General features: G+C 41.8%; 1 protein-coding gene and 1 pseudogene across 1 annotated transcript; one reads left to right on the top strand and one right to left on the bottom strand.

Annotated features, from left to right (window-relative positions):
• Nucleotides 1-1,054: 1,054 nt before the first annotated feature.
• On the top strand, nt 1,055-4,857 carry LOC116212128 (annotated as a pseudogene).
• Nucleotides 4,858-10,808: 5,951 nt separating this feature from the next.
• On the bottom strand, nt 10,809-11,947 carry LOC116212127. The gene is made up of 2 exons (XM_031546703.1): nt 11,562-11,947; nt 10,809-11,457 (listed from the first exon to the last, which is right to left on the bottom strand). Exons 1-2 carry the CDS (start codon nt 11,945-11,947, stop codon nt 10,809-10,811), a joined length of 1,035 nt encoding a protein of 344 aa, XP_031402563.1.
• Nucleotides 11,948-16,958: the final 5,011 nt, after the last annotated feature.

The raw sequence follows: 16,958 nt of genomic DNA, 5'->3' as shown, positions 1-16,958 counted from the left end.
TATATGATTGATTGTGGTGAATTGTGATGTTAATATATTAGTTCATTTTACATTGGAATATAGTACTCACTGAGATGCAGCTCACCCCTGCATACATTTTTCCAGATGAGCTGGAAGCTAGACTAGCCGCTAAGGAGGACTTTTGGATAACGGGGATCAGCGCGAAGGACTTTTGGCAAGTAGGCCCACTCATAGTATAGGTAGTAAGTTTTCGTAAATGTCACAGTTCTGTTACGACCCGAAACTTTTGTTTAGTTGGTTTAGTGGTATGATTGCAGCAGAACACTCTATCGAGGGTATATATGTACATTAGAATTTGTTAGATTGATTATATGTTTAGGTAGAGCATGCCGAGTTGGTTTAAAGGTTTGATGTGTTATAGAAGCATACTATATACATATGAAAACTTTCGTTTAGCTTGTGTTGCGAGATGGTTGCAACTGAGTACTCTCTTGAGAGTTTTATGCATATATTAGAATTAGTTAGGTGGTTATATGTTTATATAGAGCTTCCTGGGTTAGTTTAATGTGTTGGGAGTTATGGAAACAGATTATACATATATGAGTTGCGTATATGACAATAGATATTAAGGAATAGAGGGGAAACTCTGCTATAAGTTTCAGGTCATGACATTTTTTGTATCAGAGCCTAGGTTATAGGATTCTGTAGACTTAGTATGCCTGATCCCTATTCTTTTTGATTAGTTGCGGCCCCAAGACGGGATATATCTCATAATTGCGTTTGTTTAAATGCTTGATTAACTTGTGTATTTCTTAGGAAATTAGCAATGGAACCCAAACGTGCGAGGCGGGGTCGACGTAGGTACCGCACAGCTGAGAATTTAGCTGATCGGGACACACTTGAGCCTATGACAGAAGATCAAGTGTCTCAAGCTCCTCAAGAGGCTGCTGAGGCTCCCAAGGATCAAGATCCACGAATCCACCAAACATTAGCAGCGATGACTCGTCTAGTTGAGCAGCAAGCGCAGCTAATCGAGTAACAAACGGCTTTCTTCCAGAGGCAAGCAACATAACCGAGTGCATCCACATCTCACATGGAGCAACAATTGACGCCGTATGAAAGGTTTAGGAAATATGGTCCATCTAGTTTTTCGGGAAGTGCTGATCCTATAGAAGCGGAGAATTGGATAGCTGGAATGGAAAGAATTTTTTCAATCATGGAGGTTTCAGACGCCCAACGTGTGGCACTTGCGACATTTATGCTAGAAGGGGATGTTCAGTACTGGTGGGAGGCTACTCAGAGACGATTGGACCCAAACTCCTCACACGTTATCACTTGGGCTGAGTTTACGCAAGCATTTTATAACAAGTACTTTCCAGCCTCGTTTCGGCACACCAAGGAGCGGGAATTTCTAAATTTGAAGCAAGGAGAGCTTAGCGTAGCTGAATATGAAGTAAAATTCACCAAGTTGTCACGTTTTGCCCCTACATTGGTAAGTGATGAAACTTCCAAATGCAGTAGGTTCCTGGATGGATTGAACCTCAATATTACGTCGCGCGTTTCCGTTCTGGAGATCCCATTATTTTCAGACCTGTATAATAAAGCCATTATTGCTGAGGAGGACTTACGAGAGGAAGTTCTTTAAAGGGAACAAAGTAGAACTCGGCCTAGTAGTTTAATTGTAGAGGGTTCCTCCCGACCCCCAAAAAGAGGCGGGTTCACTCAGGACTTCAATAGAGGGAAATCAACTTATCAGCAGTTTCCGCAATAGTCTCATGAAGATAAGGGCATGAGAAGTCAAAGTGGTGGGAGTTATGGTGGAACTAACCTCCCGAAGCGTCAAAATTGTCAGAATTGTATTCGATTTCATTCCGATGTTTGTCAAGTGCAGTATGGGAGTTGTTTTGATTGTGGACGTCGTGATCACTTGAGAAACAATTGCCCACAATCAAGGAGTGAAGGGGTTACTTGTTTTAGATGTGGCATGAAGGGACATGTACAAAGGAATTGTAGGCAGCCTATACTATCGGCATCTAGTAGTGCTAGTGTGGGCAACAGACCATCGATGATGAGAGGTCGTGGGCAGATGAGCAGTAATAAGAGTGTTCAAAGCCGAGGGGGTGGACCGATGGTGAGCTCAGCAGGCCAGGCTAATAGACCAATGACGCGGGGTAGAGTATTCACCTTAACGAAGCGGGATGCTGATGCCACTCCGACTGTAGTGACGGGTACGTTAAATCTCTTTAATAAACCTGCTCATGTACTTATAGACCCAGGTTCCACTCATTCATATATCTCATTGTCATATGCCATGCATTCTAATAGACCACGAAAGTTATTAGATAGTCGTATGTCCATAGCTACACCGACCGAGGAGAGTGTAGTGGTTGGGGAAGTGTATCGCAGTTGTAGGCTACAGTTAGGGGATAAGGAGATGTTAGTAGATTTAATACCCTTAAGTATTTGGGATTTTGATGTTATCCTCGGGATGAATTGGCTTGCTTCTCACCATGCTTCTGTGGAGTGTTACAAGAAAGAGGTTGTCTTTAGAATACCGAATGAGCCTGAATTTAAGTTTCATGGAGATCAATTGGGTGTCCCATTCAATTTTATATCATTCCTCGAGGCGACGAAATTTTTGAAAAGGGGGTGTAAAGGATATTTGGCACATGTGGTTGCTACCGAGGTTGACTCATCGAAACTTAGTGAAATTCCAATAGTTTGCGAGTTTCCAGATGTTTTTCCTGATGACTTACCTGGTCTTTCTCCTGATAGAGAGATTGAGTTTACTTTAGAGTTAGAGCCGGGTACTGCCCCGATTTCTCGCGCACCGTATCGTATGGTCCCAACAGAGCTTAAGGAATTGAAAGTCCAGTCGTAAGAATTATTAGAAAAGGGGTTCATCAGGCCTAGTGTATCTCCTTGGGGTGCTCCAGTTTTGTTTGTGAAGAAGAAGGATGGTTCGCTCAGACTGTGCATAGATTATTGACAGTTGAATCGAGTTACAATGCGCAATAAATATCCATAACCCCGAATAGATGACTTGTTTGATAAGCTCCAAGGTGCTACTGTCTTCTCGGAGATCGATCTTAGATGGGGATATCACCAGCTGAAGATCAAGGACTCCGATATGCCCAAGACTGCTTTTCGCACTCTGTATGGACATTATGAATTCATTGTGATGCCTTTTGGGTTAACGAATGCTCCGGCAGCTTTTATCGATTTAATGAATAGAGTCTTCCAGCCATATCTTGATCAGTTTGTGGTAATTTTCATTGATGATATACTGGTATACTCAAGAGACAGGGACGAGCATGAAGAACATCTTCGAGTTGTGTTGCAGATTTTGAGGGAAAGAAAACTTTATGCCAAGTTTAGTAAATGCGAGTTTTGGTTAGATCAAGTGGGATTCCTCGGGCATGTGATTTCAGGTGATGGTGTATCAGTGGACCCCACGAAGATTGAAGCTATTCTGAATTGGAATCGTCCTACAAGTGTAACAGAGGTGAGGAGTTTCCTAGGATTAGCCGGTTATTATCGAAGATTTGTGGAAGGATTCTCCCTTATTGCTGCTCCCCTGACTCGGTTAACGCGGAAGAGTGTGAAGTTTGAATGGACAGATGAGTGTGAGCAAAATTTCCAGGAGTTGAAGAAGAGATTGACTACTGCCCCAGTGCTTATTATTCCGTCCACTGATGAGGGTTTGTGATATATAGTGATGCATCCCATCAAGGCTTAGGCTGCGTATTAATGCAAAATGGCAGAGTGGTGGCTTATGCATCTCAGCAACTAAGGAATCATGAGAAGAATTACCCGACGCATGATCTTGAATTGGCAGCTGTGGTATTTGCTCTCAAACTTTGGAGACATTACCTATATGGAGCAAAGTGTGAGATTTATACGGATCACAAGAGTTTGAAATATTTGTTTACTCAGAAAGAACTCAACTTGAGACAAAGGAGATGGATGGAATTAATTAAAGATTATGATTGCACGATCAACTATCATCCAGGGAAGGCAAATGTCGTGGCAGATGCACTGAGTAGGAAATCATCAGTAAGATTAGCAGGTATGTGGAGTGTTCATGACACGCTTATCAATGAGTTTAGATCACTGGAAGTTAAACTAGAGACGACTAGTTTTGGAGCATTGATGGCTATTTATGATGTGAAACCAGTGCTATTTGATCGAATTCAAGAAGCGCAACAAGTAGATCAATTTTTGGTAGAGATTAAAAACAAGATAAAGGAAGGAAAAGTAAAGGAAGGCAAGAAGTTTGAATTTCTCTTGAAAGAGGATGACACACTTATGTTTGGGAATCGAATTTGTGTACTTGACGATGCTGAGTTGAAGAGAGAGATCCTTGCACAAGCCCATAGCTCACCATATGCGATGCACCTGAGAAGCACCAAGATGTATTATAATTTGAAGAGAAGTTATTGGTGGTATAACATGAAAAAGGAGATAGCTGAATATGTTGCTAAGTGTCTAGTATGTCAGCAGGTTAAGGCAGAACATTAGAACCCATCCGGGTTATTACAACCTCTTCCAGTACCTAAATGGAAATGGGAAAAGATCACCATGGATTTTGTCTCGAGACTTCCACGATCACGAAGGGGGCATGATTCTATATGGGTGATAGTTGATAGGCTGACTAAATCCGCTCACTTTCTACGAGTTAAAACGACGTTTGGTGCAGACCAATTGGCACAGTTATTCATTAAAGAGATTGTGAGGTTGCACGGTGTGCCGGTATCTATAGTATCAGACAGAGGCTCATATTTTACTTCCAAGTACTGGAATAGTTTTGTTACTGCTCTGGGCACGAAGCTGAATTTGACCACTGCTTTTCATCCCGAATCAGATGGGCAGAGCGAAAGGACCATTCAGACATTGGAGGATATGTTAAGAGCGTGTATTATAGAATTTCAAGGCAGCTGGGATGACTACCTTACTTTGATAGAATTTGCCTATAATAACAGTTACCAATCTAGTATTGGAATGACTCTTTACGAGTCGCTTTATGGCCGGGCTTGTCGAACACCTTTGTGTTGAAATGAAGTTGGAGAGAGGCAATTAACTGGACCGAAAATAGTCGACTTAACGACCAAAAAGGTCAAGGTTATCAAGGAAAGATTAAAGACCGCTCAAGGGCGACAAAAGAATTATGCGGATAAACGAAGGAAAGACCTCAAGTTCAAGCAAAGGGATCGAGTTTTCTTAAAAGTATCACCATGGAAGGGTATTATGAGATTTGGCAAGAAATGTAAGTTTAGTCCCAAATATATCGGGCCATACGAAATTCTGGAGCGCATTGGGAAGGTGGCATACCGGTTGGCTCTACCCCCTGAACTGTCCCGTATTCATAACATGTTTCATGTGTCAATGTTGCGTAAGTATATACCAGACCCATCTCATGTTCTGAGTTATCAACCGGTGGAGCTAAATAAGGACTTGACATATGAGGAAGAGCCAATGGAAATCTTAGATAGGAAAGAGCAGGTCCTTCGAACCAAGAGAATTCCATTAGTAAAGGTGTTGTGGAAGAGTCATTCGATAGAAGAAGCCACTTGGGAACCCGAGGATTCTATGAGAGTCCAATATCCATACCTTTTCCCGGTATCGGGTAAATAATTTCGGGGACGAAATTTTTATTAGTGGGGGAGATTGTGAGACCGGTCTTTACCAAATATGCATATATAGGCAGACACATACATATCCATATGCACATGCATGGTTACATAATATACATGTATATAATACCATAATTTGTGGCTGGATCTTTATCTATATGAAAAAAAAAAACGAAAAAGTGAAAATCAGAGAGAGATAAGTGTAGAATGGGCCAGGTGGCCTCATCTTCAGCAGCCCTTTTTCTTCCCCACCGCCTTTGACCATCTTTTTTCCTCCTTTTCTTCCATATTTATGCCATACTTTCCCTTATTTTGCCCCTAGCTGAGGGAAAACGAAAATGAACCAGAGAGAGAGAGAGAGAGAGAGAGATAAGTGAGTTGAGTTGAGGAAATCTTTGGAGAAGAAGAAGGGGAAGAAGACTAAGTTTGGAGTATTAATTAGTAAGTTAATTGTCTATGATTTAAACATTCATATTCACTATATTAGGTATAGTTTGGTGGTTCTTCTTGCATTCATCTTAGCTGTTCAGGTTTGAGAAGCTTGGTTGCTGTAATTTAGGTAGTTCCATAGCTGATGTAGATTGAGTTGGATATATTCGGAGTTAGTTTTATTTTGTGTTAGGAAGAGTTTGGTCACCCATACAAGCTGAATAATTCGGTTGTGAGGCAGGGAGCAAATTTCTTGATTGAATTAGTAGGTTTCTAATATGAGCGGAAATGGATCGAATTAACAGAAATTTGTGTGCTCTTTGGCTAAGTTGACTTGCTGTAAATGAGAACAGAGTATGAATGAATCTGATTTGAAATTTATCATGCGTTATAATGATATCATGTGATGAATTGATTTACTAAGCTCTTGTTTATTTGTATTTTAGAACAAAGTAAGTACTTAGAATTCCTTGCACTCTTCTTGAATTTGACCAATCAAATTGGTCATTCATTTGACATAAATTGCAACGTATCCTAAGTTGATATAATTTGAGGAATACATGTGCATATCATTTTGCATCGTTCCCTATTTAGAGAGTTAGTTGGAAACCGAAAGGGATAGGAAAGAAGCGTTTGTTAATTATGAACGTCTTATATTATAGCTATATCCAGGAAGTAACACGGGAGATAAACTGATGCATATTTTTACTCTTATTTAGTATATTATCTAACCATTATGTTTAAACTTAATAGGGGTTGAGGAGACCGAGACTATACACCCGGAAAGCTCGACCCATTGAGCTATTATTTTTGGAGGTCTTTATGAGTACTTTCTTCCATCGTAAAATGATAATAAATAAATAAATAAATATATATATATGGTTATAGAGGTGATGGTGGCTGAATGATTGTGGAACATAGTTGATGTGTATGCTGAGTATGCTTGTGATTGTTGGACTCTATAGCCATGGGACCGCTAGACCCGGCGGATTATAAAAGGGGCTTGATCGGCCGCCGAACCCGGCGGAATATAAATAGGGACTTGATCGACCCCTGGACCCGGCGGAATACAAATAAGGGCCTGATCGGCCGCTGGACCAGGCGGAATACAAATAAGGGCCTGATCGGCCGCTGGACCCGGCGGAATATAAATAGGGACCCGATCGGCCGCTAGACCAGCGGAATATAAATGGAGGTCAACTCTTACCGCCAAAGGTTAATGGGCGGCCCCCGCTTACGAGATATGATATGTGAATGAACAGATAATTTCTTTGAGATATGCGGGGTCACGGTACCATTAGAACTTGTCGCAAGGCAATGCGACCCCATGGCTATATTATTGTTATTTGGATTTGGTTGCCATATGAGTTGTGTGAAAGGATGATCTTGGTATTGGATTCTATATCTCGGTGGAATATGTACATAAATAGATATATGATTGATTGTGGTGAATTGTGATGTTAATATATTAGTTCATTTTACATTGGAATATAGTACTCTCTAAGATGCAGCTCACCCCTGCATACATTTTTCCAGATGAGCTAGAAGCTAGACTAGCTGCTCAGGAGGACTTTTGGATAACGGGGATCAGCGCGAAGAACTTTTGGCAAGTAGGCCCACTCATAGTATAGGTAGTAAGTTTTCGTAAATGTCACAGTTCTGTTACGACCTGAAACTTTTGTTTAGTTGGTTTAGTGGTATGGTTGCAGCAAAACACTCTATCGAGGGTATATATGTACATTAGAATCTGTTAGATTGATTATATGTTTAGGTAGAGCATGCCGAGTTGGTTTAAAGGTTTGATGTGTTATAGAAGCATACTATATACATATGAAAACTTTCGTTTAGCTTGTGTTGCGAGATGGTTGCAACTGAGTACTCTCTTGGGTTGGTTTAATGTGTTGGGAGTTATGGAAACAGATTATACATAGATGAGTTGAGTATATGACAATGGATATTAAAGAATAAAGAGGAAACTCTGCTATAAGTTTCGGGTCGTGACAGTGTCCCTTTTCTTGGCATTTAAAACACTTAATGTCACGATTCCTGGAGGTAGAAATGTCGGTTTTACCTTGAGGAACGTGGCTGGTTGCATCTTGATTTGGCTCAGTTTTCGACTTCGACGTGGATTGCTTCTCATCTTTCTTCCATTGATTCGGTTTCCAAGTGAATGTGCTTGGACTTTGGCTTGCACTTGTATTGCCACTCCTCTTGAACTGGTTCTCAATCTTGATGGTCATGTGCACCATATCCTCCAACTCCACATAATGTTGTAATTCCATGACATTTTGAATTTTCCGGTTCAATCCAGCCAAAAATCTTGCCATAGTAGCCTCTCGATCCTCATCTACATTTGCTCTAATCATGGCCACTTCCATCTCCTTAAAATATTCCTCTACACTCTGGTTACCTTGCCTAAGATTTGTAACTTATTATACTGCTTTCGGTAGTAATAACTAGGAACAAATCGCTTCCTCATCACCCTTTTCATTTCCTCCCACGTATCTATAGGTGGCTCTCCATTTCTTCGCCTATTTATCACCAATTGATCCCACCAGACAATTGCATAATCCGATAATTCAATTGCTGCCAATTTGACTTTCTTCAGCTCGAAATAACTATAACAATCAAATACAAACTCCACATTTTTCTCCCACTCAAGGTATGCTTCGGGATCACTCTTTCCTTAGAACGATGGGATTTTCATCTTAATACTACCCAAGTTATTGTGCGATACAAGTTTATTTCTTGGAGGCCCAACTAATGGCTCCACCTCCTATCGTAAAAATTCATCCCGATGTGGACTTATTGTCATTGAGTAACCTTTTAGTACCGTGGGATAATCACCATAGAATAATCCCAAATTTTTTTGTCTTCCTAAGATAACCAAGAATCCTACAAATTCCTTTCCAATGATCGGTACTATGACAACTTGTAAATCTCGTCAATTTGCACACAGCAAATGAGATATCGGGTCTGGTGCAATGCATTGCATACATTAGACTTCCAATTGCGCTAGCGTACTCTAATTGCACTAGAGCCCTGCCATTATTCTCACTTAACTTGAAGTTCGGATCGAATGGAGTGTTTGAATCCTTGATATTCAAGTGTTTGAACTTCTCCAATACTTTCTCGATGTAGTGAGATTGGCTTAGTGCAAAGCCCCTTTCATGCTTTTGCACCTTTGTACCTAGGATTGTGTCTACCTCGTTGAGATCTTTCATCTTAAAATTCGAGACTAGATACTCTTTGGTCTCACAAACACCTTCCAAATTTGTCCCAAAGATCAACAAATCGTCCATATAAAGACAAATAATTACACCGTACCTATCGGTGAATTTAGTGTAAATATATTTATCCGCACAATTATGCAAAAAACCATATGATAAAATAACCGAGTTAAATTTTTCATTCTACTGTTTAGGCGCTTGTTTCAAGCCATATAATGACTTGATCAATTTACACACCTTATGTTCATTCCCGGAAGCACAAAGCCTTCCGGTTGCTCCATGTAGACTTCCTCTTCGAGATCACCATTCAAAAAATGCCGTTTTAACATCCATTTGATGCACATGTAACTTATGGATAGATGCAAGTGCCATAAGGACTTGAATGGAAGTCATCATAGCCACCGGTGCATAGGTGTCAAAATAATCTAGGCATTTATTTTGCCTGAATCCTTTTGCCACCAATCTAGCCTTAAAAGTCGGAGAAACCCCGGTTGGGTTATTCTTCCTTTTAAACACCCATTTACACCCGATAGGCTTCGATCCTTGAGGAAGATCAACTAGGACCCAAGTATTGTTGAACAATATTGAATCCATTTCATTATTAATCGCCTCTTTCCGAAATGTAGCATCCCTAGAAGCCATGGCTTCACCATAGGTTTGTGGATCACCTTCCACATTAAGCATTATGTGGATCTTCCTAATTACGGATTCTCTATCTCCCTCAACGAGATACGCTAGAGATTGTGAGGAAATGAAATCGAGACCAAAGTCCTTTTCTTTTCTCACACTTTGACTTTTCCTCGGCTCCGTATCCTAATTGTCACAAAGACGTCTCTTGTTTTGATCACTTGAGATCATTGGTTTATATTCTTGTTCCGAATCCACTGAATCGTCGGAAAACTTGCTTTCAATGAATACAACATCTCTCGTTTCAATTGTAGTATTTGACACCAAGTCAAGAACACGATAAGCCTTAGAATGTTGGGCATATCCAACGAATACACCCTTATAGTGCGTTTGATTTCAGAGTTAAAGTTTTGAATTTGTAACTTTGATTTTGATTATGGAAAAAGACAAAAAAAATGTAGGGCCTGTGGACCCTACCAGTTTTGTTGTGTAGTGTATTGGGTAGTGTATGTGATTGTATATTGAATAATATATGGGGTCCATCAGTTTGACTTTGGAAAAGTATATTTTGTTGTGTAGTGTATTGAGTTAAAGTTAAAGTTAAAATTTTAAACCACGACTCTAAAACCAAACAGAGCGAAATGGCTCTTGGTCATAATTTTGTTATCTGTTGGTCGGGAACTCTATAGTAAGCCAAACACCCCCACACTTTGAAATAATCAAAGTTTGGCTTCCAACCCTTCCATAACTCATACGGAGATACCTTGAATTTTGCCCTCGCTACAATATCCCTTTCCCAAATACATATCACCCTTAAGCAAGACTAATTTATCGGATTCTAATATAACCTTGAACCCCTTGTTGCACAAAAGACTCACGGACAGTAAATTCTTTCTTACATCGGGAACATGCAACACATTGATTAAGGTCAATTTCTTCCCGGATGTAAAGTTGAGTTCCACCGTCCCTTGACCGATTGATGGTTGCCCATAAGCACCTCACGGTTTGCCACTGGTTCATAGCTCTTGAATTGTTGCCGGTCGTTACACACATGGACAGTAGTTCCGAAGTTGAGCCACCAATTATAGGACTTATCAGTCATGGCTATGTTGAATTCGGTAATCATACCAATCTCTAAGCTCTTGATTCCTCCCGTAGCCATGGCCACTAAGTCCATGTCCTCAACCATATTGGCTTTGGAAGTTGTGGCATCTTTCTCCCTTTTGAGAAGTTTACAATCCTTAATGTAGTGCCCTTTCTTATTGCAATGATAGCAATTGCGAGACTTTCCCTTCCTGTCTTGCGTGTCCTCGGTCTCGGATGTAGCCTTTCGCTTGCCTTTCCGAGAGTTCTTGGACTCACTCACATGGTTCACTTTAGAACCTTGGGGAAGATACACCACATCGCGCTTCCGAGTTTCCTCTTCAATACGCAAATGCCTAAGTATTTTCTCTACAGTGAAGTCCTCTATCATATGCAGGAGTTTCTTCCGGTAATCGTTCCAAGACGAAGGTAACTTTGAGATGATAGCCTCGACTTGTAGAGATTTCGGAATAATAACTTTCAGGTCACGAAACCTGCTTACAAGGATTGTAGTTCATGGACTTGATCCATGATAGGGACACTATCGAGCATTTTGAATTCGAAATACTTCATCATTAAAAATTTATCGGTACCTTGCCGCTCGGTGTTGTATTTCTCCTCAAGAGCTTTCCATATCTCCATCGGGGACTGCATCGACATGTAGAGATCGTACAGTCGATCGGACAAAGTGTTGAGGATGTGTCCACAACATGTGAATTTGTCTTCCTCGCGCTTCTTCTTGAGTTCGGCCACCTTTGCGATTTCCTCGGGGGTTGCATTGGGGGCAGGATCCTCCAAGGGTTGCAGGTTTGAGTCCAAAACGTACGCCACATTTAAGACGGTAAGGAGGAACAACATCTTGTCCTTCCTGTCAATACCCCATTTTGGTCCACAAGTCAAACAATGTCCGTCGATAGCAAACAATGCCACGACTTGAGCGTTATCACAGAAGAAGGCTCCACAGAGCGAGAAATCACTATTCATTCTTAAGTCAGCAAAATCAAGCAGATGACATGTACACACGACAGAAGGACTCCAAGGGTCACCAAAGGGCAACAGAGTGAGTAGAGAGCTCAACAACGTCCAAAATTGGCATTTCCAGCATACCACGTGGACATCCCTATTTTCCGATAGTTCGCTCGTCCATCGGAAGATAGCCAATATTGGACTTCAAAAATCCACATCAATGCCAAACAGATCAAAAGTGTCTTCAAATGCATTTCGCAAATCATCTGCTCTATACAGAACAACTTTCTGTATACAGATAACTTTTCAGTGGAAGTCCAAAAATGTCGGTTTCTCGGAGAAATGTTAATTCTAAATGTCAGATACGGCCATGCCCCACAAGCATACAGAACATAAGCAATACTTCAGATTGTCTCTTGGAAGCCACACAAACGCTTCAAATGACTTCCGAGTGACAAAACGGGTATGCCCATCTTCGGAAATGCATAACCGGAGACTAGTCTGACAGAATAACGACGAACGAAGTTGACCCTGCATTGCCTTGAAAACTCTAACGAACAGACGCAATTGGCAAATTAGATAGCATAACTCATTTCAGTTTCCCGAGTGACCTCCGAGGAATAGAAAAGGTCGTTTTCAACGGAAATCCATATCCGGAGGTCCTTTTTGTGGAAACTTGACGCCGGATGCCTCCCCTACACAGTGCTAGCCATTCCAAGGCTTAATGTGGAATCGTCAGACTGAACTGCACAACTCATCTAAGCCGCCCGAGCAGTGCTTTAAAGGTCTCAGATGCACTTTTTAAGTCCTTAGAGGTCCAATCTCGACAAACAGAGATCACAGTGATCTCCGGAGCGCCCAAGCAACTTAGAAAGCAATCTGAGAAATCCAATTTCGGCTTCTTAGGACGTCTTCGGCTCCACATTTGCATTACTGGCTTAAGGGTCAATTGTTCACGTTGTCTGACAATTTATGTCAAAATGATCAATGTGGGATGCAGATACAAGATATGCTGTCATAAGCGGTTAACTTCACTCTAGTCACCTGAAATGAGCAAAACCGACTTCCGAGCCTAAAATAACCACACGAGCATTTCTCATGCAAAATGAGCAATCTTAGGCTCATCGGGATCGTTTTCTTGCGCACATTGTCGATACAACGTTCTTTCGAGTCACGGAACTCGAACACATAACCGATCGACATCCAAGCATTCCCGATTCACCTCCAATCCGTGTGGGACCCACGACATCTTCTTCCCCTTGCCAAAGATAAGAAGAACCACCCCTCTCTTGTCATCTTCTTCATCAAGCCAAGAAGACAACTTGCACTTGTCTTGCATGAAAATATCAAGCCATCATGCAAGATAACACTCCATGACATTAATGCATTTTGGCTCATCTTCATGAAGAACGCATGGAGGAGATTCATCCTCATCTCCATTGAAGAAATTCGGATCCCCCTAATCAAGAGCCCTAATTGCACTTTTCTTCTCGTAATTACACTTAATCTTTGCCTTTATATATCCTTTAAGTCATTAACTAAATCACAAGTTATCACACACCTTCTCTTACATCAACACTTGCTATTTTCATCAAGCAAAAGCTCCCAAAGAGCTCAGCAAAATCGCAGCCCCCTTTGGCTCATCAAACACCAAGCAAGAACATCAAAGACTTAAGTCGGAATCATCCCGGCTTAAATCCAAACTTCACCAAACTTCATATCCCACATGTTTTCGACCCCCTATATCCATTTCCGGGCTTATATTTTAAGTTTGAAGCCGCCAACCCATCGGAACAGCCACCACAGAACCGAACCCAGAAAACGGTCATTTCGGGTAAAAAATGGAAACCCAAGTTTCAAGGCCTTTCGGGTCGGTTTGAGTAGCCAAAACCCATCAAACACCTCCCCACACAACCCTAGCGTGTTAAGGAGTCAAGAAATCCAAGAACAACCCGTTGATTTTAGCCCAGCACGAAGAAACAGCCCGACTGCCCAGTCGGGTCGAAATTTCTGACTGTCTGTGCGGTTTTCTTTCAGATCGGGTCGATCCGAGACCCTTTTCGCCAAACGACCACCACTATCACCTCCAGAGGTGAGTTAGGAGTCGGAAGCCGCTGACCTTGCATCAAAATTCCATCGGGATCCACCGTGGTGAATTCCGACCCGAAAACTGCCCAATCGGGCCAGTTTCCAGGACGCACTCTGTTTTCCGTGATCTTTGCAGGACTATACGGGTCGACCGGTTAACTCTGGGAGCAAATGCCCACCACGGTCACCTAGAGGGGTCCCTTGGCTACCCAGGGCCGCTGACCTTGCCTCAAAATTCCATCGGGAGCCTCCGTGGCGACGTCCGACCCGACTTGTGCCAATCGGGTCTGTTCTGGCCCAGTTGAGTCTGTTTTCTGCTTACTGACCTGACTTTGCTTTTGATTTCCGGAAAATCCACTCGTGTTCTCCTCCCAAAACCACCGCAGGGACGTTAAGCATCCTCTTAGCTTTCCGGAACAGTTGATAACTCTCTGAAAAGCCACCCGAGCAGCCCGAACCGGTCTGTTTTCTCCCGGGTGCCCAGTCGGGTCAGATTACTCCAGACGGGCCTGTTGCTGCCAACCGGGTCTATTCAACGAAAAACAGCTCAAACCCAACCCACCAACGGTCCAACCCAACTTCTAACAGTCCCATCCTGCATCCCGAGACTAGGTATGACCATTCCCGACTTACAGGAGCTAGGACTTTTACGTTTTTGTTGTGTTTATGGAGTTATAAGAGGTTTTAAGCATGATTTTACTTCCGAACTTTAATTTTATCCAATTTCCTTATTACACCATGCATGTTTATCATCGTATCACGTGCTAGCATGTTGGGAAATGTTTAAATCGAAGTCGTGGAAACCATCCCGACCAGGAAAAGCCGAGATACCTCTCGGGTTAACCTCTTGATGAGGTAACCGAGAGCATTCTTGACCTTTTCGGGTCAAGATTGGATTCTTTTGCCCCGATTTAAATTATTTCCCGAGTTTTATGCTTTTACCGCATCCATGGAGCCGGTATTGTTTTATCGATTCCATAAATAACTTCTTTGTACTTGCTTGTATACTTGAATGCGTTTTCCAACTCATTGCGATACCGGCCTTTGTTAAATATGTGTCATTTACCATGTTTAATGTTTGAGCATGCGAGAAATAGTCGAAATTGGGTGAAAGAGAACGCTTGAAACCCGAAACGGGTCAAGGAAACCCATGGCTATTCCTGAGAGGAAAGAGCCGAGAGTTCTTTGACCTCATTTGGGTTAAGAACAGTCTCTTTACCTCGATAAAATTCATTTCTCGGATTTTATGCAAATTGTAAATTTCAATATCATCGTAAACCCCACATGCTATTGTCTGTAACTGGCATATTTACTGCATTCGGCAAAAATTCACAAGCATTAATCCACCAATGGGTTAATTGGGACGCTCACATGATTAAACCCACTTCACACTGATAAAGTTTGCACGAATTGGCCATTAACTGATAACTCGCGTCGATGAGTTGTCAAATGATGTTGGTGCCCTTTTCAAACTTATCAATTTCAAAAACCCAAAATGCGCGATCCGATGTAGCATGGACGTCTGGAAAGGGCTTCTGTGTCTCAACTTGAGTTTTTACCTGATTTCAGGTAACTCAGGTCAACATGCAGAAGATCTTTCTAGATTATTTCCGGGTAGACCGATCGATTCTTTGACTTTCTCGGGGTTCTCACACAACCCTGGACGATCCAGGGAACTGGTCGACACCGGCTACAGGCCGAGGTGGCCCGCACAGCGATGTTTTCCTTTTCTGAAAATAATTTTCAAATAAAGGGCAAAATCATCTTTTCACAATTCAGCGACACCCTTAGGGTTAGCTTGACGGAAACACTACAGTATCAGGATAAGAACGGACTACCTGTTCAGGTGCAGGTTCATCTGCTAAGCCTTTTCTTATCCACTGATGAGTTTCTGTCTTCCTAACATAAACTCGGGTAACTAGAACGGTTATCTTTGTCGCAAAACATGCAAAACGCTGATTAATCTTTCACTCGACCTAACCAAACACTAGATAATGGTTAGGGGAACTCTAGGTTCCAAATCTAGAGTCAAAACACGAGTTTTGGTTAATTCAGTGATAATTCAGTGTCACAATACGGAACAACTGTAAAAGCAATCCACACACACGAGACTTGACTCTATTTGTCAAGTTCTCAAAGCAAAGCCGAATGCAAAACGTTTTGCACGATTGCTTGTTTAGCATATGGCATTTGCTTGCAAAAACACCATTGGGTTAATAAACTTGCTAATCCACGTACATTCGATGAATACAAACACATTGTCTGTTATTTATCTGCTGCCTATTATCTTTCCGCACCTGTTTGCCATGCGGGTCGAGCCTGATCCCTAGGCCTAATAATATTAGGGTTCAACGCCCTAATCATCGATCACATGGTCCAACGCCCTAATCATCACTCACAGGGTCTAACGTCCTATTCAGTGAGAGCGCTTGAATGTCAGTTTATCGATTTTTCCCTAAACTCATGGTGAGTTAGAGCTGAATAATAACCGAATGCGAATCGATTGAGATTCATCACTTTGTAATTATGATTTGATGTATTTTTTGAGAGTTCATTGTGAGGATTTTTATCTTGTACATCCATTATGTAAAAATCTCAATCGGTAAGCAAACGGTCCGAGAGTCGAATCATTCGAATCGGTTTCATGCTTGCCCAAAGGAAAGTAAATCCAAGATCTCGTGGTTCTGGTTCACGCAGGGATTCAACCTCCGTGGTTTGATGAACTGTATCGCAAGATTGTGAACCAATTCCTCGACACACAGATTTACTTCTCTCTCGGCTTCTCAACCGACATCGTTTAATTCATCGAATTTCCAGTGTCAAAACGTGCAAGCCGAGTACAATTTAATCCACGCGATAAATAATAAAACATGCAAGCCTAGCAAATTAGAGTACCGAAAGGGCATGCGAAATATAGGCCCGCACGTAACATGAACCCCCG

The sequence above is a fragment of the Punica granatum genome, chromosome 6 (assembly GCF_007655135.1).
Source record: "Punica granatum isolate Tunisia-2019 chromosome 6, ASM765513v2, whole genome shotgun sequence".
NCBI lineage: Eukaryota > Viridiplantae > Streptophyta > Magnoliopsida > Myrtales > Lythraceae > Punica > Punica granatum.
This window is presented reverse-complemented; position numbering and strand designations above follow the sequence as displayed.